The sequence below is a fragment of the Peromyscus eremicus genome, chromosome 1 (assembly GCF_949786415.1).
Source record: "Peromyscus eremicus chromosome 1, PerEre_H2_v1, whole genome shotgun sequence".
Taxonomy (NCBI): Eukaryota; Metazoa; Chordata; class Mammalia; order Rodentia; family Cricetidae; genus Peromyscus; species Peromyscus eremicus.
The window spans coordinates 60,058,244-60,085,202 of record NC_081416.1 but is presented as its reverse complement, the minus strand read 5'-3'; the positions used below and the strand labels follow the sequence as shown (position 1 = coordinate 60,085,202).

General features: G+C 50.9%; 1 protein-coding gene across 2 annotated transcripts; it reads right to left on the bottom strand.

The window, feature by feature from the left end:
- Positions 1–22,318: 22,318 nt before the first annotated feature.
- Igf2 (insulin like growth factor 2) lies at positions 22,319–25,329 on the bottom strand. 2 transcript variants are annotated; one of them, XM_059249724.1, is made up of 3 exons: positions 25,170–25,329; positions 23,727–23,878; positions 22,319–23,472 (listed from the first exon to the last, which is right to left on the bottom strand). In XM_059249724.1, the coding sequence occupies exons 1-3, from the start codon at positions 25,324–25,326 to the stop codon at positions 23,290–23,292; spliced, it is 492 nt and encodes a 163-aa protein (XP_059105707.1). In that variant the 5' UTR covers positions 25,327–25,329; the 3' UTR covers positions 22,319–23,289. The 2 variants fall into 2 exon arrangements, with proteins under 2 accessions (XP_059105707.1, XP_059105706.1); XM_059249723.1 differs by having other exon boundaries at positions 22,319–23,458.
- Positions 25,330–26,959: the final 1,630 nt, after the last annotated feature.

The following is a 26,959-nucleotide window of genomic DNA, read 5'->3' as shown; positions in this document are numbered from 1 at the left end:
CTGCTGGCGTCCCAGCTCTTGGCATCCTGTTGAAACTCAGGTCAAGGCTGGCCTCTAGCTTCTGCCCCTAGACGTACCACCCCTGGGGACAACAGGAGGAGAAGTAAGGAAGCCAGGTCTCTGGAGGAAATCTGGGTCACTCCCAGGACCAGAGATTCTGTTCCTCGGGGGCTGCCAGGAACTCAGAGATGGCTCTAGGAGTCCTTCCTGTCTCTGGGCCTCCCAGGACCTACGGCCCATGTACATGCAATACAGCCCCACATACTGACCCCAGAGAAGGACTGCTGTGGAGCAGGGTGGGACGGGGCCTCTCTGGAGAAGAACATGAAAGAAGAAGTATAAAGGAAGCCAAGAGGCCCTGCTGCCCTCCTGCTCTTACCCTGTCTATCTCTGGCTGTTTTAAGGGACTCAGCCTGTGGCTACCTCAGTGGCATCCCTTTCCTCACGCCTCCTTCATGGCCAGGAAGTGTGGTGGTTCTCACTATCTCATCCTAGCATGAGACAATTGCAACTGTGTGGTCTCATGTCCGAGACAGGGAACTGAAGCTGCTCCAGGTAGCTCTTTTTCTCTTTCTGCCTAGGCTGAGGGAGAGCCAGAAGCTCCAGCCCAAGTCCCAGACCTCCAGTCATTCATTGGTCAGAGAATCTGGCCACAGACCCATGGTTGCCCACTTGCCTGAAGGGTTCTGGAGAAACACATGGGAAGTTGCATAGAACTGGCCCTGCATTCCTTCAGTCTGCTGCTGTCACACAGGTGGGCACAGCTGAAGTCAGTGCAAATGGACTGTGCCCCATCAGGCAGAGCCAGCATCTTCTTGATCATTGTTAGATGAAGGGAATTTCATAGAAGCATGCACACAAGAAGACCCGAGTAGCTCAAGAGATGAAGGTGTAGAAACTTATCACGTTTTTTCATGTGATATCTCTCTCTCTCTCTTTCTCACACACATGCGTGCACACATGTGCGTGCACCCACACCCGTACATACATGCACACACCCATGCATGCCTGTACATAGTAAAGGCCACCTTGGTCTAAGACTCCAAGCTCTGTCCTTCCTTAGGGCTCCAGTAACCCAGAAAACTCTCTTCTGTTGCCCTGCCCCAGTTTAGAGCCCCCACCCAGTGAATGTGCCAGAGTCCCTGAGCCTTCCTCAAAGGTCACTAGGCTCCTGACGTCTCACAACAAGGAGCCATACTGCATACAGCCTCCCTCACCTGCTAATCTCCTCTGATCCCTGGCAACCTCTGAGTGAGAGCCGCCATAGGGTCCTCAGGTGCCCAGAAGTGGCCCAGGAAAGGTCGAAGCAAGTCTTACTTCTGGGGCCAGTTTAACCCAGTGGCAAGATGCAGAACCAAACCAGCTGTGGGGAGCCAACCCTGGACAGGAGGGTCTCATGTCAGTGTCCCCTCAGGTCTTCTCACAGCTGCAGGTCCAGTCTGTTGCTAGGATTAGTGCCCAGATTAGCCCATCAAGTTTCCAGAACCTAGAGTGTGCCAGTCACCGGTGCTATAGAAACCTGGCTTGAGACTCCTTTTTAGGCAGGCCTGAGCCGCCTCAGCTCCTTATGGGGAACAGTCAGAGATATAGGCCTAGAGAGAGCCTGGGCCTGAGCCACCATACCCACCTAGGTTTCCTTCTCAGAGCTCTATGCCCTGGGAACTTTGCAGTCTACCCCAAGCCAGGAAAGCTTTGCTGAAATGGAACCGTGCCCCGCAGGTGTCAGGCTACGGGTGGGAGGCCTCAGTTCCTTCCATGTAGAACTCAGCACAGGGCCTGTGAGCCCAGACCCAGAAAGAAACAAAGACAGACAGGAGGGCCCATGTCTGTTTTGTATGGCTGCTTAAGGACCCCTACCTCCCCTTTGAAATGCTGTTTCTACTGTCCTGATAGCAGAGAGGGAGGGGCAGAAGTGAAGCTCCCTAGGGCCATCTTGAAAGATGACTCCCATGATCAGAGGCCACTGGCTTCTTCCACAACTTAGCTTGGAATGAGAGAAGCAGCAGATGCTATCCATAGCCTGGCGTCTGCCATCCTTTTCCCATGCCGAAGGCCTTTGCCCACCTGACCCTCTCAGGAGTCCTACTACCCTTTTCCCTTCCCATCCTCCTGCCCTTCCTCAGCCCCACCACTGTTCAGGGCCTGACTTCCTGTCTCTCGCCCTCTCTGGCCCCTCCTATCCTCTCAGGGTGTACCACCTCACACATCCCTCTACTGCTCAGTTCCCTGTCACCTGACTACCACTCTGCCAGTCATCGCCATCACTTCCTGCCCTCCGTTCTGGAAGCAGTCTCCCCCTCCCCACTCCCGAGGTGATGATGAATAGCAGTGTGAAGAACAGGGCGTGTGGACTCTGAGAGTGAGCTTCTGAGCCCTGAGCCCCAACAATGCTGGTATGTAGGAAGGATACTCACTACTGCCCCTTGCTCCTGACCCCGCAACTTGGTAGATACATTAATGACAGGAAGGGGAAACTGGGGTGCTTTGTGGGGTACACAATAGACCCTGGGGCACGCTTTGGAACCCTGTGCGGTAAGCCAGTGCTGTTGGTCCAAGCCAAGTTACTACAACTCTGAGAAAAGAATATTAGAGACAGCATGGATTGGGGGGCCACCCTATCTTCCTTGGGCAAAGGAGGGAGGAGAGAGGGATGAAGGGGAAAGAAAGGGTAGGAGGAGACTCCTGCAGGAAGTCAGGGACCCCAGAGGTCATCCACTCTGCCTTCCCTGACCCCCTTCCCTGTGGGGCCCAGACCTGATGTGATACTGAGAGTCCTCCTCAGCACTGACCCATGGCTGGGAAAGGTCAGGGCTTTCTGGGGCTCTGCTGCCAAGGATGGGGGTGAGGAGCTCCTTCTGGTCTGTTCTTTGCCTCCCAAATGCTCTAGTCCTGGCAAGCCCAGTCCTGGAGGCCCACCACCCTCCCCTGGGAGCCCACGGCCCAGCTCTGCCAGCTGGGGCAGAGCATTTAAATTGACGCCTATTATGCAAGGAACGCTGCAGGCCCCAGGGCTGGAGCAGAGCAGGGTCATTTTTTTATTAAAAAGCAAAACCTAAACCAAGAAAACAAAGTGATTAAGTTTCTCCTCAGAGCAGCGGGCCCTGCAGAGTTGGGACAACCAACTCACGGTTCCTTAGACCCTCAGCACAGGAAAACAACTGAAATCTGGACACAAACAGGAAGCAGCTGTTTTTCTACAAATGTGAGGTGGGGGGCTGGGGTCTCCAGGACACTCGGGGTCTCCAGGACACCCACGGTCTAGATAGTGCTGGAGCCAAGAACTCAGGTGGCTAGGGGCTGTCCCAGACACTGAGGACATGTCCAGACAGGACCCTGGGGACCCCTGGGCTTCCTAAATTTGGCCAGGTGAGGCCAGGAAGAGTGACTTCCCCAAGGCATGTATGCACATGTTCTCTCTCTCTCACACACTCACTTTTGAGGTCAGTTGCTCTGAGTAGACTACCACCAGTAGCTCTCTAATGGGGGCCAAAAAGGGTTGAGCATAAAGACCAGTAGATTAAAAAAAAAAATAAAAGAGAAGGAAATGAGCCTAGGTTCTGGGGCCTGCCCCTTCTCAACAGTCTCTCCTATTGCCCATAGCCCCACTGTTGATTTAATTTGAGAGCTGGGGAAAATGGCTTTCTACACCGCCCCACCTCTGGTGGAGGTAGCGTCTCCGTGGACCTGTACTGAAGCAGTGCTGAGGTTGGGAAATGGCCGAAGGAGGCTCAGAAGGAAACTTGGAGGAGCACGAATGGGTAGCCAGCCCAGCAGAGAGCTCTCAACCAGCTGGTTTGAAGGCAAGACAAATGCAATCCCAGAAAGGGATCCCATCCCTAAAGAGAAGGAAATGCTCTGAGCCTGGGTTCTGGGACCTGTCCCTACATCAAAAGACAAGCATGCCTTACCACATAATCCCAAAGCTGAGGAGGTAGAAACAGGAGGATTCCTTAGGTTCCAGGGGATCCAATGCCTTCTACTGACTTCTGCGGGCACCTGGGACGTATGTGGTGCACATACATGCAGACAAAACACTCACAGACATAAAAAATTAAGTAAGCATTAAAAAGAATTAAAACCCTCACTAGGTCTATAGAATGGTGCAGAGAGCTGGGGATGTGGGTCAGTTGTAGTGTGTCTGCCCAGCATGCAAGAAGTCCTAGGTTCAATACCTAGTATGGCATAAAGAGTGTGGTAGTGCCTACCTGTTATTCCAGGGTGGAGGCAGGAGCATCAGAAGTTCAAGGTCAAGGTCTACAGGGTCTTGAGTTCAAGGTCAACCTGGAAACAACACGAAGAACCCAGCAGCCAGCTTCCCCTGTCATTAATAGCTTCCACTGGTGTGGGACTTGGCTTTCACCTGGTCCAGTCAGTGTCAACACACACTATTAACTAAAGTACACGCTTCCATTGGAGTCACTCTTGGAATCATACATTCTCATAGATGAGACAAATGTGTAATGCCACTTGTCCATCCTTACAGTGTCAAACAGAATACTTCCACCATCCTCAACATCCCTTAGGCTCCACCCATCCCCATTGTTGTCCCGAGTGCTGTTAGCCACTGATTCTTTGACCTTATGGTGATTTTGCCCTCTGTAGAATGTTGCAGCATGGTGGAGTCTTTCCAGTCTGGCTTCTTGTCCCCATGTGTGTTGGTCCCATGACTGACAACTAACTTCTTTTTAGCATGGAGCAACAGCCCTGGGCATCCAACAGATGCCAGCTGTTCACCCACTTACCTGCTGAGGGACATCCAGGCAATTAGGAACAAAGCTGCTATAAGCCTTTGGATGCAGGTTCTGTGGTAGTGAACCATCTCAAGATGATTTGTAAGGTCATTTCCCTTAACTGCTGGGAATAACTCTCTAGGGGTGGGGAGCGTGCATTTGTACGCATTCTGCCCACAGAGGCAGAGGCCAGGACCAATGTCTGTGGTTGTGAGTTCCCATGAAGGTTCTGGAAACAAAACCCAGGTCCTCTGTAAGAGCAGTAGTGCTCTTAACCACGGAGCCATCTCTCTAGCTGGCCCTAATAAGAATTTACCTTGTCAAGTGATTGACTACATATTTGATTCCGAGGCCACTAGCTCCACTTCATGGGGAACCACATAAACCAGGCTGTTTACACAGCTCATCCTGTGTGAGGCACACCCTCATGGAGTCTCTGCTTGTCACAATGGGAAACTGAGGCACACAGAAGCTGGACAGCACACCAAGATTTATACAGACAACACACTATTTTTTATACCGATGTTAGGCACAACTGGTGGCCCCTGAGCTCTGTGCTCTGTGACCTCATTTCTCAGTCATTCTGGCCTCAGAACTTTACATTCCTAGAAATTATATTGGCTCCCTAAAAGAGCTTTTCTTGAGATAAAGCTATACATATTGAATATTAAAAAGACATACTCCAGGATTGAGATTTAATGTCCATCAAGGACATTCTTCAGCTAGCTGTCAGCTAGGCGGTGCCTGGAGCTTACTATGCTCCCAGAGGTCTCCAGGCTAGCCCCCTTGTTCCAGCCCCAGCACACTGTCCTTGCTGGAGTGTCTTGGTGGGAGTGTCTCAGCCTCACTACTACCACCACCATAGACCTATCCTGCTCTCCACACTTTGGTCCTAGCCATTCCTTGGCCCCACCTTCCATTATCTAGCATGTTTTCCCTTTCCATTATCTCCATGAAGTTTTCTGCTGCAAAGCCCCCACGAGACATCTCCTTTTCTGGAGATGTTCATCTTCTCCTGTTCCAAGCTAGAAGTGCTGTCTTCAGTCTACCCAGCACACCTGTGGCTGCCTCTCATAAGGCCCCTTGCTCAAATCCAGCAGCCACAGAGTTTGGGGTTTCTTGGACTTTTGACTTGTATTAAGCAAAATCTGCTCCTGTGCTAATGATAGACGGAGTGTGGCAAAAAACAAGCACACAGTTTCTCACTGTGACAGGCCGGCCCCAAGTTTCTTCTCATGCAAAACAATGAAGAGCTCCCTAGAATGTCATAGAATTACATGAATTCAAATTCGGTGGCCCACAGTGGCCATGAGGAGTTTCCATGGAACAGCCATGAGTGAGATATATCAGGATTAAGCTGCTTATGCCATCAGCTTCTTGTCTGGTTCTTGTGTTTTTCATCGGGTGGAAGGCTAGGAGGAGTCACGCCCAACCCAGCCGCTCTTTCCTTCCTCCTTACCCGAGCCGGAAACACTTTTGCTCCAGGGCAACCAATGTGCCCATTCATCCTTTATCTAGAATGAGGCACAAAGGCCTAACTCCACCATGGATGATGCCATGGCACTGTAGGAGGTCTCCAGTACCTCTCCTGTGCTCAGATCTGACTTGGTTGGTGCATACAGATGGGCCCCTAGGTGGGAGGCCACAAACAGCCAAAAGGACAGTAGGCTAGAGCATGTATAGACCTTGGCAGGGGAGGGAAATCACTCTTCCTTCCATCATTCTGCCTAGGCCACAGGCTCATCAGGAGGTCCTTGCCTTTCTTATAATGTGGAAGAACACAGGGCCTTGGAACCTTTCCTCCTAGATAGCCTTCCCTCTTTTCTAGCTCTTCCAAGCTCTAGGCAGTACCTCCTATACCTGAATCCAGAGGTGCTTGTTGGATAGGATGACACATGTCCAACAGCAAGAGTCCAAGCATCCTCAAGCTTGAGCCCTCCTGCTGGAGTTTCAGTCTACCTAGCTGAGGGATGAGGCTGGTGGATACTTCTGGGAATGTCAGGAGCGTTTTCCGGTGAGTATGGAGCAGTCTCAGTCCATGAGTACTTGGGGGAATGTGACAGACATATGAGTCAGAGTGAGGGAACTTGGCAATGGAAGCCAGTCACCTCTGCGTCCATAGTGAGTGATTTGCTGAAAATGGAACATGAGAATAGACCCCCACCACGAAAGTCCTTGGGCCTTCCCTGAGATGCCAGAGAACCCTGAGGCAGCTTTGAGATGACACATGAATCTATGCCAACCCTAGAACTTACCCAGGAGCCATCCCATGGAGCTATTACCTCAGGGAATGCAGTAGAATGCATTCCCAGCCAGGGAAGGCAGTTGAATGATCTGCTCCCACCCCATCTCAACCTCCAGAGCCTGTGTCTGATAGAGGAGAAATGCCTAGGATACAAGGCTGGGGACAGTCTAGATGAGAGGTCCCCAGATATCTCTGGCCTTGGACTTAGGGGGCAAAAGTTGAGTACTGACTCAGGCATAGGAGGGTTTACACCCAGAGGCCTTGCTATTCTCCACAGCCCATAATTATGTATCAACTCACTGAAGTCCTTATTAGCTGTCACTGCCCCCTCCAGATGGTGAGTTTGCAGAGACAGGTCCCATGCAGCATTCCCGTCCTTCCTTAGCTCTTCTGTGATATCCAGCTCAGTGCCTGACTTGGGCCACTCCAGAACTAGGAAATGACTGACTAGTTTTTCTTTCATGGTTCAGTCAATGAATAGGGAGAACGAGCTATACTTTGAGGATGAATGAAGTAACAGACAGATGAGCAGCAAGTATTATTAAGTGGTCCTTGGTCCCTGGAAACTTCTGAGTGAAGGCTGGCTTATAGACAGGAAGGCTGGAGATTCAACAGGTCCTTTGCCTGAGATGAAGGGCAAGAGAGAAGGAGTGATGTGAACAAACAAATTCACTCCAGATAGGACAGCATCAGCAGACCCAAGGGAGGATTAATTCCATCCCAACCCAGCTTTGTGGACAAGTGGGTTTAGTTGGGGTTACTTATAGGAACATGGGTGAGGGGTGACCAAAGCTGCATCATCAAAACCTCACCCCCTTGCTTTGCACCTGATACATCCCAAGATCATGTCAGCAGGATTACATACAGCTGAGGAGTGGGGAACAGGCGTGTGAAAGTGGCTGGAACTTCAGGGGAGTGTGTGTTGACCAGCCTTCCCCCTCCTATGAAGGAATGTTAACAGGCCCAACCTCATAAGGATCTCATGAGTACAAATGATAGCAATGGTAGAGTCATGCCCACAATATTCCACCACAGGATCCTGGCTCAGGCAGCTGCAGGACTAGGGTGGGTAGTCCTGAGGAATACTACCCTGAGAATTTTCTGGCAGATGAACTGAGCAGGTTTGGAGACCTGGACTCAAAGCCAGGACCATGAAATAAAAGATCCATACTCAGGGGTCTCCAGGATGTAGGTCTAAGAAAGTCAGAAAAAGAGGAAAGGTCAGGACTAGGCACATGACCTTTAAGGAAAGGGGGACCAAAAATGAAACAAGATGAGCAGGTGTTCTAGTTTCATGGAGGCTGTGATAAAACACTTGTGCCAAAAGCTACTTAGAGGAGGAAAGGGTTTATTTGGCTTACACTTCCAGGTCATAGTCTACCACTGATGGAACTCAAGGCAGGTGTCATGGAGGAATGCCACTTGCTGACTTGTTCATAGGTTTGTGCTCAGTTAGTTTTCTTATGCAGTCCAGGATCACCTACCTGGGGAATGGTGCCGCCCACAGTTGCTGGGCCATCCTACATCAATGAACAACCAAGACAATCCCCCAAAAACACACCCGCAGGTCAATCTGATCTGGGCAATCACTATTGGGGTTCCCTTCTCAGGTGATTCTAGGCTGTGTCAAGTTGGCAGCTAAGAAGACAAACAGGCCAACTGGACAGAGTAGGCACAGCACCAGCTGATGGAAGCAAGTTCAAGGCTCTGATCACTGTGGTTCTGTTGCTTTCTGACTGCCATGTTTCCTGATGAGCTATCTATAGTCTTCTGACTCATCCTCCTGTTAGGTACCATGTCATTCTCTTGAGATTTTCTTTTGTGTTTTCTCTTTTATCAATGTGATTTTGGTGAGTTTAGGCACAATTTTCTTTGAACTGATCCTGTTTTGGTTTTTATGAACTACTTGAAATGGTAAGTGTAGGCTTTTAACTAACTTGGGAAGTTTCTAGTTATAGTCCTATGACTATAGTTATATAGTTATATGGTCCCATAGTCCTATGACACACCCCACCTCTTGCTCTCTCCTTTCTTGGAACCCCAGTTAGTTAACCAAGGATTAAAACTTCTGACACCATCCATTTGCCCTTCAGTCTACATATTACTACTTTTAATTTTTAACTATTTATTTTATTTTATGTGTATGAGCATTTTTCATATATATATATATATATATATATATATATATATATATATATATATATATATATATATATATATATATACCACATGTATGCCTCATGCCTAAGGAGGTCAGAAGAGAGCATGGAATTCCCTGAAGCTAGTGGTTGTGAGCCTCCATTTGGGTACTAGAAACCAAACCCAGGTCTTCTGCAGGAACAGTCAGTGTTCTTAACTGCTGGGCCATCTCTCCAGTCCTCATATTATTCTTTGTTGCTCCCATTCTCATATTCATATTGAATGTATTGTCTTGTTCTATATCTTCCCTGTGCCTGTAGCTAACCCCTTCCAGTAATATTTCTTTCTTTTTAATATTTCAGAAACTGTACTTTTCAGTCCAAACCATCTTTAAATAATGTTTGCCTGCTGAGATACCATACTTTCTTATTCACTGATTATCTAGCTTCCTTTACAGCCCCCTAGAGACATTGTAAAGTCTGTCTAATCACCCTAATGCCAGGGCTAGCTTCACAGTTGTCTTTTTCCCTGGGAATAAGACACGGGTTTATCCCTTACCTTCTCATGTAATTTGACATGGTGCCTTGCATTGTAAACATTACCTGTGAAGACTGCTGCACTGCTCTGGAGAACACTGAGGCATCTGCATGGACAGGTGATTGACATGATCAGCACCACCTGTGAATTGTCTCGCCTCAGCTCTCAGCTCTCCTCAGCCCAGCCCCAGCAGAATGTGAGTGGAGTGGATGTCTTCTTGTAGTTTAGATGTGAAATAATCCCAGTGGGTTCACATGTTTGAATGCTTGGTCTCCAGCTGTGGTGCTGTTTTGGGGGTGCTATGAGTCTTTGGGAGGTAGTGTCTAGATAGAGGAAATGGATCACTTTGGGGCAAGACTTTCAGTTTATAGTCCAGCTCTGTTTCCAATCTCCTCTCTGCTTCCTGGCCCATCCAGATGTGAACAAGCTTCCACCAATGCCGCCGTGAATTGCTACTATGGCTGCCCCACCATGACTGACTACATTCCCTTAAACTGTTAGCCAGAACAAACCTTTCTTCCCCTAAGTAGCTTCTTGTCAGGAATTTGGTAACAGCAATGACAAAAGCAACGAGTAACTCTTCCTTCTGACTCCTTCTGAGGGTTCTTTTCTCATTCTTTAATAACTTTCCATCACTGCAGGAGCATTCTCCAATCAGAAAGGCAGCTGACTTGCTGCTACTCAGATTTTGGTTACCACACCATGCCCTGACTCTCCTTTCAGGATCTACCTGCTTTTGCTTGTTATCTGGAGATCCTAGCTCATTTTTTGTTTGCTGCAGCTCAGGGTTTATAGTTTCTCTCTGTGGGAGTGCTGCTGTGTTAGGATTTTGATAGTTTGTGAGGAGATAGAACCCAGATAATTTCAGGATGGGTAGGAGTTTAGCAGTCACAAGTGCAGCTGAGCTGGCAAGTCTGATAAAGAAACAACCACTACATTTGGCTGTAAGAAACTGGGGGTGGGTTGGAGAGATGGCTCAGAGGTTAAGAACACTGCCTGCTTTTCCAGAGGACCCTGATTTGATTCCCATAACCCCATGACAGCTCATAGATGTCTGTAACTCCAGTTACAGGGGATCTGATGCCTTGTCTGGCCTCTGTGGGCACCAGGCACACATGTGGTACATAGACATACACTCTTATATATAAAATATTAAAATTAATTTTAAAAAGAAGCTTTGGAGAGACCTTGATGAACATGGTGAGTGGTGAGATGGGATACCAAGCAATTTGAGTGATGAAGTGATGGAATATAAGGAGACTTGGGGGATGGTGTGTCAGGATACAAGGAACTCAGTCTGTAGTGGTTTGAATGATATGCAATTTTTGTATCTTTCTTCATATGTAACTTTAAACTGTGGATTTCCTTTTTGTGTGTGTGCTACCATGATTCGGTTTGGTATCAGGATTTTATGCTAACCATCTTCTGTGCTTTGTATAGCATAATGATGACCTTAGAGTTCAGAAATCTGACCATAAAACTATCATACTTTCTCTGGGAGATTTTATAACTTCTAGGTAGAAGCCTGGTTGTTGATGTGCTCAGATTTTCTAGGTCCTCCAGAAAAATCTAGGTATTCAACTTACATTCTATTTAATTAATAAATATATCTCATCCCTATGCTTGGGCAGACTATGGAAGGAGGATATAATACAACCAGAATGAGCACATACACTTACTATAGGAACAGGTATTCTGTAGATTATAATGTCTTTATTCTCTTCACTCATTCTCCACTAAGACTATCTCAGATGAGAACTCGGGTAGATGCTTGTGGGTGAACAGTTGACACATCCATCTACTTTCCCATTCATTTTTCTATCCATCTATCCTTCTATACATTGATATATTCAAGCATCTATCCATTCACCTTTCCAAACCTGCCAACCCATTCACACAGTCATGAATGTATCTATCCATCCATCCAACCATTCACACATTCACACATCTATCCAACCTTCAACCTATACTCTATCTATCCATCTAACTACCTATACATCATGCATCTATCTATCCACTCACCCATTCATCAATCCACCAATCTATCTGCACATTCATGCATCTGTCCATCCCACCCTTCCATCTGCCAGTCATCTGCATATTCATACATATATCCATTCATCCATCCATCTATCTATCTAACCATCCATCCATTCATCTACCCATCTATCCTTGCATCTCTTCATCAGCCCATCCATCAGTCAGTCCATCCACATATCCATACATGTATTTGTCCACCCAACAATAACTCTATCCTTGCATCTATTCATCCACCAACCCATCTACATGTTCATGCCTGTGTCCACCCATCTATCTTTCTATATATTCACTACCCACATATTCATCCATGCGTTCATACATCCATATACCTTCCCTCCCATTCATGCAGCCCACACTGAATTCCTGCTTTCCATTATGTACTATTCTAGGTTCAACTATTGAAGGTTCAATGCTGGAAGATAAAAGCCAAGTTCTGGAAGACCAAATTGAGATCCAAAGTGGTCCTAGCAAGACAATGCCATTGACAGAATAGAAACAATATGCCTTTGTGGAATTCAGGGACCTAGAGTGCAGATCTGAGTGCCCGGTTCCAGAAGGAGGAGCTCTCCAGCTCCAACAGGAGAGCCACAGAGCTTCTACTTGGGGAGGATTCGAAGAACACCTTGGGAGAGGACATGACAAGGCTTTGTAAAGTGTTAGCCTGGCTATCTCCTCAGCCTCTCTCCTCTCTATCAGGCTTATGAAGATGGATTGTGTCCTGTTCACTACGATTATCCTGAGGACCAGAATGAAATTCTGACAAGAACAGAATTCCGTCCATCTTCATGGTTCTAGGGGCTCCTCTGAGGTCTGATAAGAAAGTTGACTAACAAGAAAAGGAAAGAAAAGGAAGGAAGGAAGGAAAGTGGGTCCCACATCTGGGAAGCAGTAAGTTCTCAGTCCCAGATGTCACAGAGGATCCCTGTGCTGAGCTAGATCTGGGGTTGTAGAACCATTGAGGGAATAGTGTGACCATAGCAACAGCTACCCCATCACTGTAGGAGTTCTGCTCTCCATTTCTTTCCCCCTACCAGGCTCTGAACCCAGGGAACAGGGAGGCTCCCCTAGCCTCAGCCTACCGCCACATTCTGGGCACTGGCACACCTTCCATCACCCCAGTGTGTATCAGAAAAGGAGCTTCTGGAGCTAGGCCAGGGACCTGTCTAGGGGTGTCATAGGCACAGGAAGATGGGGAGGGTGGGCATCTTTTTCTCTCTCCTCCTCCTCCTCCTCCTCCTCCTCCTCCTCCTCCTCCTCCTCCTCCTTGTCTTCCACGACCAACTCTGTAGAGAACCAATTTGCCTTATCAGAAAGTCCAGCAAGCGGCTGGCTAACCAAATAGCTAGAATTCCTGCTCCAAGGCACATCTGGTCCTGATCGAGGGGAGGCCAGGGATGACAGGCAGGGGAGGGGGAAGTAGAGGTACTGGCCAGACCTTCCCAAAGCATTGCTCCAGGCCAGTAAGGAGAGCCTGCCAGCCTGGCCAAGGGCAGCCCCCAATGGCCTCCAAGACGGTACTCTCTGCTTGCCCCTCAACCCCACCAGCAGAGGAGCCCAGGCCTGCCCTCTATGGGGCTAGGAGGGGTGAGAACACCTCAATCTAGTCTGTGTAGTGGTGTTGGTCCATACTGTGCTCCTCCCAACTGGAGCACCGCCCTGCTCCCCACCCCAACCTGCCCCTCCTGTTGCAACCATCCCCACCCCACAAGCCTTCCTTAGCTCCAGTGTACCTCACACTTACAGCATCTTTCCTAAACTTACATCTGGGTGTCTTGGTCTCTCCCTAAAATCTCCCTGTTGCCACCCAGAGCCCTTGGCAGGGTGAGCTGAGGTTCAGAGCCAGGACTCAATCCTGGGGTGCTTTGACCTCCTGGTTGTTCCTTCTAAAAAGAGACTCTTCCAGCCCTCCATGTCCAGGACTTCCTGCTTTGCCCTCTTCAGATGCAAGGGAGGAAGATCTCTCATGGGTAGGGAGGTCCTTTTCAGGCCCAGGTGCCATCTTTCTGGCCCCTCTGGTAAGTAAGTGGAACTTATCTCAGGGCCCCCTTGACTCAGAAAAGACCCTTCTGTGATCCAGACTGGTGCAGACACAGGAGGGTGAAAACGAAGGAAGACCAGGATTCCCTGGGAGGAGTGAGAGGGTATAGGAACTGGGGGCTGGGGTAAGGCTCAAATGAAAGGCTTACTTAGGTTTTCTGTCTCCCTTAAGAGAAAGAGCAAGCAGGGACCCTGTCCTTCCTTCTCTATGGCCAGGGCCCTGACCACTGAACTTCCACAGTGCCCAAGCCGTCATTCCCAGCCAGCTCCCCAGGGATAGCTCATATGTTCACAACAGCAGCCAGGAAACACCTGGTTGGGCATCTGTTGACCCATTGACCCAGGCCACAATGACAGAGGACATCCCTGCTCTGTGGGCTCCAGGGCACCATGGGCTTTGAGGGATGAGGAAGGAGAAGCAGGAAGGAGGCCAGTGGACAGGTGGGGCCCATCGGTCTAGGCACCAGTCCCGTGAAATAGAGGTGGGCGCTTAGTACTTCAGGGCAGACCTGGGCAGCAACCAGACAGTGTTTCTTAATGGGTCCAGGATGGATCCAGTCTGACTGAGTCCTAACACTGCTAGCCTCCAGAGTCACTCTTACATCGCCCCAGGGGCGACAGAGCCTCCTCTGGCTCCTTCACTCTCCTCACCACTTCACCAGGCCTGCAGTCCCTTCCTGGGGGCTCCCAGTACCCAGGATGAGGGCACAGCCAGAGCAGAGGCCAGTGGGGGTGCTTAGCAGCTGTAAACAGATCAGTTCTGTCTGCCTGGGGGGAGGGTGGGGGCAGGGAGGGAGTTGTCTTGGGCTTTGTTATGTTCTGAAAAAAAAAAAAAAAAGGCAAAAAATTTGGGTCACAAACCACAAACTGTTTTGCTTTCGGCATAACTGGCATAAACAGGCATTTTCTTCTTGGTTTCTGGCCGGCGGAGGCCTGGGTTGGCTGGGGCTGGGAGCGGGAGAGGCAGCAGGCTGCGCTAATGAGGCCTGAGGCCTTCAGCCCAACAGCCAGAAGGGGGTTGGGCAGGGGCAGGGCTCAGCAAAGCAGGTAGAGAGGCCAGGCTTGGGGGGTACTGTCAGCATGACACCACCCCCAACCCCAGCCTACCAGTGACTGGGGGGAACCTGAGGACCCTGGAAGCCAAGGCGCCAGGGCAGGTGGTAACAAGTGCTTAAAGATGCATTTGATGACCTGGTCCAGGGAATTGGTCCAAGGGTAAGAGGCCACCGAAGAGTAGGACTCACCCTTGAAGAAGATGGGCATGGAGAAGCCTGGATCTCTGTAGTGGGTGCCCTGGGGTCCCCAGAGGCACCATCTCCCTGGCCAGCTCTGCAGTAAGGCTACAGAAAACTCCAGACAAGCTCTGGGAGGATCTGACAGTAGACATCTTGTGCTTTGGTTACTGCATCTCTGGGGTACGAGCGGGGGCCAGACTGCTATCTAAAGAAGACCAAACATTTGAGGGGTTCAGAACAGAACTGCCCAGGATAGCATAAGGCATGCCAAAGCCACTGGGTGATGACAGATACCAAAGAGTCTGGGAGCGAGGGGTGCCTTACAGGTCTGGGTGTGGGGACACTAAGTGAGAGGACCCAGGGGATGAAGGAAGGGTGTGACACAACCGAGATATGGGGAAGAGGTCATATGCCGAGGAACCCCAACGCCTACTCGGGCTCTGGGTTTCATCTGATAGTCCATGTGAACCACAGAAGAGTCCAGGTAGAGTGGCAAGATCTAGACCTGGCATTCTGGTTTCATGGGAAGTATGTCTAGAGGGAGTTGAGAGTCTGGCTTGTGGTCGGTGGGCATGGAGAGAATGGATGGAAGGGTCTTTAGGATGTCCTGGGGAACAAATGGGCACGGGAGGTACCATTTTGAAGCCTGTTCTCTTTGTTCCTAGTCTTTGTGGGGCCCGTGCATATGAAGTGCCATTGTGTACAGGGTGCTCAGGGGGTGCTCAGGGTAGGCCTTATGGAGAATGGCCCAGTCAAGAAAGGCTACCTGGGGTAGGTCTCTCAAGGGAATTGATCTAGGCAAGACAGCCCTTGCAAAGGCTCAGAGGTTCCCAGATGTCAGGCTCTTGTGGCTGGGACAGTTGTTGGAGGTAGTTGACTGGGTGTGTCAGGGTGGCTTCAGGTCACCATGTGTTGGTTGGCTTATCTAGAAGCTGCTGTCATGTTTTAAACAAAAGTGGAACGGCGTGTGGTCTTTTTCCCATACCTTGGTGCTTCAAGGAGGCGAGTGGAGCAGGTGGGGCAATGGAGGTGAGGCCTGGCAGGGCTCAGACCACTGAGTGGAAGCTCCTCTTGAAGTTACTTGCTGTGGAACCTTCCATATCCAGAACTGGGCTGTAACAGAGTGAGGGCACTCCAGTGCGATTTCTTTCCTAAACAACCCCAAACTTGGAGCTTCTACAACAGGAACACATTCTCTTAGAGACCGGGAGCCTAACATCAACTACCAAGAAGAGCCAAGGTCACACCTCTTCCCAAGAATCCAGATGATGGTCCTTCCTGCCTCTTCCAACTTCCAGGACCCTCAGGCATCCCCCAGCTTGTGACTACATCACTCCAGTCCTTGCCTCTGTCTTTGTATAACCTTATTCCTTCTGTAACATTTTCTGTCTCATATCTTCTGAGTTAGGCCTATTCTAAATTAAAAATAATGTCATATCAGAATCTTTATATATTTTCGAAGACCCTTCCTTTCTCTAAATACATTCACATTCATAGGTCCTAGGGTCAGGAGGAAAATATGTCTTTCTGGAGGACACCATTCACCCCACTGAAGAGATGTCTGTGTTTGTTGAGTGAATAGCAATGACCTACATGGCCCATGTGACTGACCTTGCTCTAGCTCTGACCTCATCTTTTATATTTGTACTTCCTGCTGCTGCAATCCTACCCCATCCCAAGTGATACTCTAATACTCCAGGCCCAGCCATGTGCATCCCTCCCATTACATGTTCTTCTCTACACTTGCCACATTCTGTGTGCCATCTTCTTGATGAGGCCTATTCAGCACTTCTACCACACTCATCCAGCTCCTCCTGAGACATCCTGCATCCTGAACATTATAGGTGCCCACCCACATGTATGGATAGGGTAAGTGATAGATGGATGGATGGTGGGTGGGTAATGGTTAGATGGATGGTTGGTGGGTGAGCAAGTAGGCAGATGGGTAGATAAATAGGTGGCTTAATGAGTTAATGAATTGATGGGTGGATAGGTGGATAAGTCATTGTGGATGGGTAGATGGATGGTAGGTAGGGAGATGGATAGATTGATGGATGAATAAGTGGGTATATGTGCATGGATGAATTGGTAGATAGGTGGGTAGATGAATGGGTGAATAGGTGGATGAATGGATAGATGAATGGATTAGTGTATGGATGGGTGGAATGATGGGTGGGTGGGTAGATATATGGATAGATGGATGAGAGGTTAGGTGGATAAATAGGTGAGTATGCTATTGTGAGATGTGTTGTAGCTAGAGTTTTCCTGCCTGGCCCACAGTCAAGATAAATCTGTCGCCTGCCAGTCCCACAGCCTCAGACCCAACCAAGTAAACACAGAGACTTACATTGGTTACAAACTGTATGGCCATGGCAGGCTTCTTGCTAACTGTTCTTACAGCTTAAATTAATCCATTTCTATAAATCTATACCTTGCCACATGGCTTGTGGCTTACCGGCATCTTCACATGCTGTTTCTCATCGTGGCGGCTGGCAGTGTCTCTCTGACTCAGTCTTCCACTTCCCAGCTTTATTCTCCTCCTTGTTCCACCTACACTTCCTGCCTAGCCAATGGCCAATCAGTGTTTTATTTATTGACTAATTAGCAACACATTTGCCATACAGAACATCCCACAGCAATGTGTGAATGGGTAGATAGGTGAGTGGATGGATGGATGGATGGTTAAGTAGATGGGTAGGTGAATAGACAGGTAGATGGATTGGTGGATGGGTGGTTACATGAATGAGTAGATGGGTAGATGGGTAGGTGGGTGTGGGGATGAGTGGGCAGATAGGTGGCTGGATGAGTGAGTGGATGGGTGGATGGATGTATGGATGCTATGGATAGGTGGGTGGATAGATAGGTAGATGAGTGTGTGCATCAGTAGATAGGAGATAGATGAGTGAATGGGTGAATGTGTTCATGGGTGGTGGGTGGGTAAATGGGCAAGGATAGGTGGGTGGGTGTATGGATATAGGTAGATTAGTGGGTGTGTAGGTAGGAAGATGGATGGTGGATGGCTAGGTGGACTTGGTGGATGAGGGATAGATGGGTGGGTGGAAAAGTACACATCAGTGGGTGAATCAGTAGATGGAAGGATGGGCTGCTGGATGGATAAATGGATGAGTGGGTAAGGGATGGATGGATGAATGGTTAAATGTATGAGTAGGCAGGTGGGTGGATGTTTGGGTAGATATGTGGATATATGTATGGAATAGATGAGTGGGAGGGTAGGTGGATGGATGGTTGGTTGGAGGATGGAAAAGCAAGAGGATGGATGAATAAGAGTTAGAAAGTTGGGCAGACAGAGAAACAAACAGATAACTAGACAGATAAATAGCTGGATCTGTGGAAGGAAGAACTTCTTTAACAAACAGATTTTGCCAAGCAGGAAAAGGAGAGAAAAGAGAGCCCAAGACTGTCCTAGAGAACCCTGGGTGGGGGTGAGGCAGCCCTAAAGGGGTTTCTGAGAGGTAAGAAATAATCCAAAAGGTCTGGGCAAAGTGGTTGATTATACCCAGGGCTTCGTGGAGGTCAGAGGATGTCATGCAGGTACTCCGGAAGGCAGGTGTCCATTGCTGTGAGAGTGAGAAGCTACTCTGGGAGCTCTAGGGGTGCAGCAAGGGACAAGTGGAGGCAGCAGGAGGTGCCAAGAACTCCAGGTTTGGGTGATCTTGGCTAGCAAGTCAGAAAGGGACCTGCCTGAGAAAGGGGTGAGAATCTGGAGCCTGGACACCCTAATGCCAGCTCCACAGGGGCCCAGGTCACTGTAGAGTTGACAGAGAGTGGACAGGCCACAGTGGGCTTTCAGGAGCTGATGAGTGGGAACACACTGCACTGTCCTCAGGGAGGTGGGCAGCTCTGGGCCTCCCTCCAGCCACAGCAGACATTGAAGGCTTTCAGAAGACTCACTGGCTGGGAAGGTGGTCTGCCCAGAGTGTGGAGTTCAGCTCCAGGCCCCAGCCTAGCCTCAACTCTGTCAGGCCAGGGCTGTCTCAGGAGCCCAGTCCCTTTTATTTCCACCTTGCTTCTCTCCAGTTTTTCTCTTCAAGGATGAACTTGCTTCTTCCAAGCAGTCCCCATGACCACTGTACACCCTGAGTTTGGAAGCAGCCCTTGGATATGTATGCTACCCTGGAGATACCCCTGCATACCTCCAGTGGTCACACCCCACAGCATGGCCAGCAAAGAGACCCTGGAGGGAAAACAAAACTAAAAGCTAATGCTAACTGGTATGCTGTCTTGTACCTATAATTTCAGCACTTGGGGGGCTGAGACAGGGGGATTGGGATTGTTATGAATTCTAGGCCAGCATGGATATCCATATGCAGTTCCAAGCAGTTCCAAGCTTGCCTGGGGTAGAGTGTGAGACCCTATTTCAAAAAACCAAACACAATAGAAAGAAATGCTGGTGGGAAGCAGTAACTGGGAAAAGGGCAGGGTCCCAGGCACAGGGCCTCATCAAGCTGCCTCAGCCTGGGCTCCTCCCACGTGGGGGAAGGGCAGATGCCCACCTGCCTTGTGATGGTGCAGGGGAGGGGGGGGCACTAGGGAAGAATGAGGAAATCCAAGCCAGGCTTCAAGCATCTAGAGTTGGCCTCACTTTTCTCCCAGGGTTAGGGACCCCGAAGACCATCGCCACTGGACAGGTGGATCTAGTGACTACTGGGGACAGGCTCCCACAAAGCCTTCAGAGAGGAAACAGTGGAGGTGACTACATGTACAGGGAGCCCATCCCAGGTGTTTGTCACCCTGAGTCCCCATGTCCATCATTAACTGGGATTCCTGAAGTATCCTGGTCTCCAGGCCCCACCCCCAAAGCTAAGGGCAATGTTCCCCGGGATGGATATCCGTGGCACAGGACTCATTGGAAAAGCATCATAGGATCCCTCTAGCCCCACAGCACCCCATCTTTGAATATTTGGGGCCTAATGTTGTCCCCCAACCCACTGGGTTCCTCGGAGAGTGCTTCACTGAGCCCACTTCTTGTGGGACGAATCAGAGGGATGCATACTTCAAAGGCCTTCCTCTTCACCTGCTGCCTCCCAGGTACCAGGCACCCTTCTTTTTCTTCCTTCCCACCCAACTTCCCCTCCTTTTGACCCCCAAATAAAACAGAAAAGAACTCAGGAAATAGTATTTTAAATGCTTTATTAGGCTTGCAAGCGTTAACAGGTTAAAAACAAAACCCAGCTTTGGATTTTGCCAGAAACAGCATGTTAGAGGGACTGAGTTGGGGCAAACACCCGGGGCCACTGCTAGATCACACAGACAGTGGCACAGGTGACAAATGGCGTTCGACGCGTGGGGGTCTTCAGGTGATGACAAAGGGAGGGGCCCAAGAGGGGACCCCCCCGAAGACAATAGGGAAGAGACAAGATGGAGGGCCACACTAGGCATGGGAGACCAGGTAGGTGCCTGCATCAAGGTGGTCTATGATTGGGGAGAACTGCAAATTCGGGGACACAGAGGATGGTCGGCAAATGCCCCTGAAAGCACCCATCCCAGTGAGGCACATTAAGTGGGTGGGTGTCCAGGTGAATGGGCAGGTAATTTAGGGTGCCTCGAGATCTTTTGGGTATCAGGCCAATTCACATTCTCCAATTATAACAATTTACTTCTTTAAGTTTCTGTCCAATGTTCCGAATGGCCCATTCTTCAGGCACTTGCCGAGGAACCCTCTGTGCCATGGTCGGGCTGACACACACCGCCCCCAGGGTGGTGCCAGTCCTGTCACCTGGGCCCAGAAGCCTCAGGCCTCTAGACTGCTAGTGGACTGTTGGGCAGGGGGACTGCACTGGAGGCAGAGGTGGGGGTGAGGTAAACCTCCAGCCGCCCTGGTCCCTGCCACAGTCCTAGGTACCGTGGGGTGGCTGCTACGGCTCACCAGACCCTCGGGCCTCGGGGTCCAGGCGACCCCTTGTACACAGCTCTCCTGGCTCTGCAGGCTTTAAGCCTCCCAGCTTCCCCAACTCCAGGCCTCATCCCACCTTGCCCCCAGGAGGTCTGTAGAGCTCCAGACCTCCTGGGGGCAAGGTGGGGCGCTGAGGAGTGGGCAAGATGACACTGAGGGACGGGGAGGAGGACTCCCCAAATGCTCAGAAGGCGGCCACTTGCTCCCGCCTGATGGAACCTGTCTACTCTCACATCTATATCCCCTTCCCCCCCAACTGGCAGTGGCCAGCTGGGGGCCCCATCTTTGTGGCCTCCGAGCACCGTCCTGACACTTGAGGGGACACTGCCCCACGCCCCCTCCACTTCTCAGAACTCCTGGGACCAGCCACTGTCCTCAGAAGCCAGGCCAGGCAGCGGCCTTCTCAATTCCTTTTATTTCTCTGTGGGTGCGTGGCCAGCACACAACAGAGACTCCACTCCCAACTCAGGCCAAGCGATAGAGACAGATTACAAACAAAAATCATAAGGGGTGATAAATGGCGGAGAGCAGGACATGGTGGTACTTGGTGATGATAGCTTAATGCATTCATTACGTGGTCACTGCTCCCCTGTTACTTAGGGAGTGGGTACAATTTGATTATGAGCGCATAAAAAGCTAAGGAGGGATAAAAAAAAAATGAAAAAAAAAAAAAAAGGAAAAGATGCCCCAAGAAACAAAAAGAGGGGAATAGATCAATTGGCATAAAATTTGGGGTCCTAATTCTGTAATTCTGCAAGTTGACCTGTGCCTCCTCCTGATTCTTCCATCCAAAACCTCTCTGGGACCACTTCCTACCCATAGCTCCCCCCACCCAGCCCCCACTGCCCCCCACCCACCCCTCCAACCGCCAGACTTCCCACACTCCCCACCATCAGTGTGAGTCTCCTGGGGAGCCCCTAAAAGGTGGGGGCTCCCCAGGAGACTGACAGAGATGGCCCATAGGTGTGCTCAGGGTAGGGGGTGTCCCCCAGATCTTTCCTCCTAGAAACACACCCAGGGTCAGGCTATTTGGGCAGCATGTCTCACTTGGCAGTACCATCTCCTTATCTGGCCAAACTTATTCTACACTGGGGGAGGCCAACGCATAAGGTGGATAGGCATTGGCCCACATTGGGGGGGGGGCTGGGGAGCACTGGCCCAGATGGAAGTGAGCCTTGTAAGAACACCTCCCTCCCTAGGAAAGACAGAACTAACAGCCTGATCATACACAGGGCCCACAAGCAGCAGCAGAAACTAGATGGACTGGGAGGGAAGGCTAAAACCATGCAAACTGCTCAGGGAATTTGGGATGAACCTTGGTTTGGGCAATGTGGTTCTAATGGGAGTTATTTAGCAATTTCAATGTTCTCATCTAATTTTGAGGGGTGTGTATACCTATATGAGTGAGTGTGCGTGTGTGTGCATGTGTGTGTGTGTGTATGTGCGTGTGTGTATGTGCGTGTGTGTGTGTGTGTGTGTGTGTGTGTGTGTGTGTGTGTGTGTGTGTGCGTGCATGTCTGTGTGTCTGCAGGGATGAGTATAAAAGTGCTTTTTAGGTAGGTACAGATAAGTGAGAATTTTGGAACTTGGGGGCTTGTGCCAATTAAGTTTTGTTTCCAGTTTTCATACTCTGTTCCTTTCCTTGGGTTCTCTCACCCAGCCCGGTGGTGACATGATGACATTTGTGATGGAATGGCCAGTGAAGAAAGAGTTTGGGTGGCCTTTGTTGTTCTCAGCCAGCTTAAGCTAAAAGCACCCTATCTGAGTGGTGACAAGGAGAGGGCACTGAAGCATGACACGCCACCTGGAAAGTTTTGGGTCCCCTTCCTTTCTTCTTGGGTTCTGAGATCCAAGTCTAAGCCAATTTGACTAAAGATCCAAATGGGAAGAAGAGGAGGGGGGGGCCGAATTATTTTATTTTGCCAATTGTTTTTAAGCCAATTAATTTTTAGTTTGTTTTTAGCCAATTGATTTCTTTTGTTATTTAATTTTTTAATTAATGGTTCTGGTGTTTCTAAAAAGCCAATTTGTTTTAAAGGGACAATTTGTTTAAAGATTTTTTTAGAATAATTTGGGGGTGTAAAAATTTTTGGGTTCTTTAGAGCCAATCAATTTGGTTTAGTTGTTTAGAGCCAATTGATTTGGTTTTGAAGCGTTTGCTTGCCCGATGGTGTGGGGCAAAGTAGCCTGATGTGGGGAGGCGGGGCATGGGGGGAGGGAGGGGGAGCCTAGGGAAGGAAGTGGAGCAGAGAGATCTTAGTGTGGGACATGATGGAACTGTCCCTGCTCAAGAGGAGGCCACAGAGTGATGGTATTACATTGCAGAATTACCAAACAATTTGGTTCACTGATGACTGCTGGACGTCTCCGAAGAGGCTCCCCCGTGGGCGGGATCGATGGGTGGTAAGGCGATCAGGGGACGGTGACGCTTGGCCTCTCTGAACGCTTCGAGCTCTCTGGCGAGCATGCGACCCCGGCGGGCACGCAGGAGGGCAGGCAGGCCTCTGCGCAGTCGTTGGAAGGACCGTCTCCAGGTGTCATATTGGAAAAACTTGCCCACGGGGTATCTGGGGAAGTCGTCCTGAAGAGGAGGCGCTAGTCAGCAGGCGTCAGGGTAGCACGTTAGCCTGAGGATTCAGCCAGGTCTCACACGCCCCCACCCCACCCCCCCAGAGTCACACCAGCTCATGACAACTCCCCACAAATATCTATGTTTGTGGGCAGAGGCCAACGTGGGTGGACTCCATAACACCCCAAATCAAGACGCTGATGGTCTCTTGGTCCCACCCCCACCATTCTCTCAACCCCACCCCGCTACCTAAAAATCTGCCCTCTGTCCCAAGCCTCACCGGAAGCACGGCCAGAGAAGTTGACACGTCCCTCTCAGACTTAGCGGGGGTGGCACAGTATGTCTCCAGGAGGGCCAGGTCACAGCGGCGGAAGCAACATTCTTCCACGATGCCACGGCTGCGACGATGGTTGGCACGGCTTGAAGGCCTGCCTGGAAGTTCCACAGGGCAGAGATCTTTAGTCACCATCAGCTGGGGGCAGCACCCATTGCGGTGGCCTCCCCAGATCCCCAAGGGAAAGCTACAGAAGGAAGTAACTACCTCTGCCCTCCCACCAGGCCCTGCTCTGATACTAGGTCACCCTGCTGCGGGGATGAGGTAGAAGTGTGAGCCAGGTGGGCCGAGATGCCCAGAAAGGAGAAATAAAGGTGCATGCTGCAGGACCAGCCCCTGGCCTCTGGTGCCTCCTGCCTGGCAACTAACATGGTACAACCTGTCTGTCCCACAAACTCCATGGAGACCAGAGGCCACACTGGAGTGGTTTGGAAAACAGGGAGGAGAGGGTGAGCCCCACAAGGGGGCTATGGTGGACACAGGTGTGGTCCCTGGACTTGGAGTCCTGGCCTGGTGCCACCTTGAGCCTGAGGGGCCCACCCCCAAACCCCCAGCACTGAGCTGAGACAGGGAAGAAAGGGCAGGAGAGAACAAGACGGGAGGGGAGGAGTGAGGTACCCAAAATCCACTCCCTTCTCTTCTCCCGTCTTTCCCCTCTCCCCCACGTATTCAGGTCCGAGGCTAGGCTGAGGGGTAGAGCCACTGAAGGCTCCACCTTGGACCCTCCTATTCTGGAAGCCTCTCTGTGCAGGAGTGGCTCCCTGAGCAAGGGCTGGCCCTGCAGTGCCAGAGGGCTTCAGAGTGCCCAGGAGCAGGAGCAGTTTCCAGAGGTGTGAAGTGGGAGTATACTCAGAGCAGTTCACAGGCAGGTAGGTAGAGGTGCAGAGGAGGAGGCCGCGTGTCCAGGACCAGGTGAGGAAGACAGAAGGGCCCATGCCAGCAAGGAGAGTCATCCATTCTGGTGCCCCTGCCCGCCCAGGCATGCCCCACCTGGGTGTCCCCATCTTCTGTAAGCAGGGAGCCCATGCCCAGCCCCCCAGGCTGGGAAATTAAGAGAAGTGTGAGCAATATTGAAAGCAGATAAGCACCCCTGAATGTGGATGGTCAAGGTCTGGCTCTCCCCTTGTACTGCCCGCCCCCCCCGCCCCCCCCCCCCAAACTCAAACTGCATGTACACGCTCAACCTGGCCAAGACCCGACAACCACATTTGGTTTTACTTTTTATTAACTTTTAAAACTATCGAACTTTCAGAGTGTGAGACCACAGGCCTGCCCAAGGGGGAGGGGCAGCATCAGCCCAAGGCCAAACCAGTATATCTTAACCGTCACCCCACCCAGGGAGGCCTGGCCCTCCCCCTCCCCCCACCTCACCTCTCTGGAGTGACTTACTGAAGTAAAAGCCGCGGTCCGAACAGACAAACTGAAGCGTGTCAACAAGCTCCCCACCGCACAGGGTCTCGCTGGGGCGGTAAGCAGCAATGCAGCACCAGGCGAAGGCCAAAGAGACGAGAAGCACCAACATCGACTTCCCCACTGGGGTCCCCATTGGTATCTGGAAAAAAAGAGATGCAGGCTTTGAGTGAGGGGCCCCCAGCCACACCCCTGGTCCCAAGGTGCTCCTCTCCACCAAAGACACCTATCATCTCTTAATTGAAAACGCAATTAAATTAGAAAGGCAGCTTGCTCATTCTGTATTTGACCTGCAGAAAACGGGAGCACTTGAATGGCTGAGGTCAAAAAACCACTTGCGTGTGAAGAAACTCAATGGAGCCCGGGAAGGCACCGCGTGGTGGCTTTGAACTGTAAGAAACCCTCGAGGACCACCCACCCATAGGCGCAATTGCAGCTTGACCACACCCACAGCAGCAGGGGCCAGCGCTGGACACTGGACCTGGTTTCCAAGTGGTGACATCATGGGGGTGGGGCCAGCCCAAGGGCCCATCACCATTGCCACTCCTACTCTGGCCAAGATGGCAGACAGCTCCACCCCACCCACCGTGGAGCATGTGCATCCAAAGGGACCAGTCGCCAACCTCCCTGCCCCCCCTAAGCTGGCCACCCCTCCCTAAGCAGCAGAGCCACCTCCACCCATCCAACCCCCACTCCCAGGCCATGCTGAGCAAGGCTCAGGCCAAGAATCCAATGGTTAGCGCAACGGGACTGCTGGCACTCCTGTGAGCCTTGCTCTCCAGGGTCACCCAGCCCTCCAAGTCCAGACTTCCCAAGGCACCTCAGAGCTCAGGAGAAAGCCTAAAGTCCCATTCCAGGCCTCAACCGTTACTAACCAAGGTCAGGGACCCTAGAGAGTCCCCCTATGACCCACAGGATCATCTTTCTGGTAGGAACTAAATTCTACCCAGGGTACTAGAAACAGCAGTTCAGGTCCCTGGGAGGCTGAACACTTCAGTCTGGAGGGACACACCCCCTCCACGGGCCACAAATCGTGTGGGCACAGGCTGGGGCAATGGTTTTCTTTAGAGATGAGAGGCCACCACGGCCCAAAGTAAGCCACCCTTGACCCTGCAGAAAGTAATGCCCTCCAGACAGCAGTCCCAAGCCTCTGCTCCACAGGCCCAGAGGATTTCTTGCTGCAAAGAAGACATGTTGAGAGACCAATGCGGAATAGTCAAGAAACAAACTTGTTTGAGCTCCCTCGAGTAACTAAAAGTCACCTTTGTCCACCTCCTCTACAAGAGCCAGACTGCCCGCCTAACACCCTTTATGCCACGACCACCGCCTTACAATCATCCAGCCATAGCTGCAACAATTAGTCCTGGGGGTGCGGGTGGGGGATGGGGAGACGGAGCTGACCTCGAAGTCCCTTCCCAAAGCCAGATCACACTGGCTCCAGGTCCAGCCCAGGTGGCCAGCAGAAGCAGGCAGGAGACTGACCAAGAGGTAAGGGATAGGTGAGGGCCCAGGGAAGTCCCAAATTTGCTGGAAGGGGCAGGCGGAGGGAAAGGAAAAAGGAGAGAACGGAGCAGGTGAGGAAGCTTGGGGCCAGGGGGAGCACAGGAGAGGCCGAGGGAGGACGAAGGCTTGTGAGAGGCAGCAGGCCCGGCTGCAAGGGCAGAGGCCCCAGGCTAGCCGATGCCCTGACCACCCCATGGGGCAGGCCGGAGCGGGATGGCAGCAGGGTTCTGGCTCCACGGCCCTGGTTACCTGAAGTTGGATAAGGA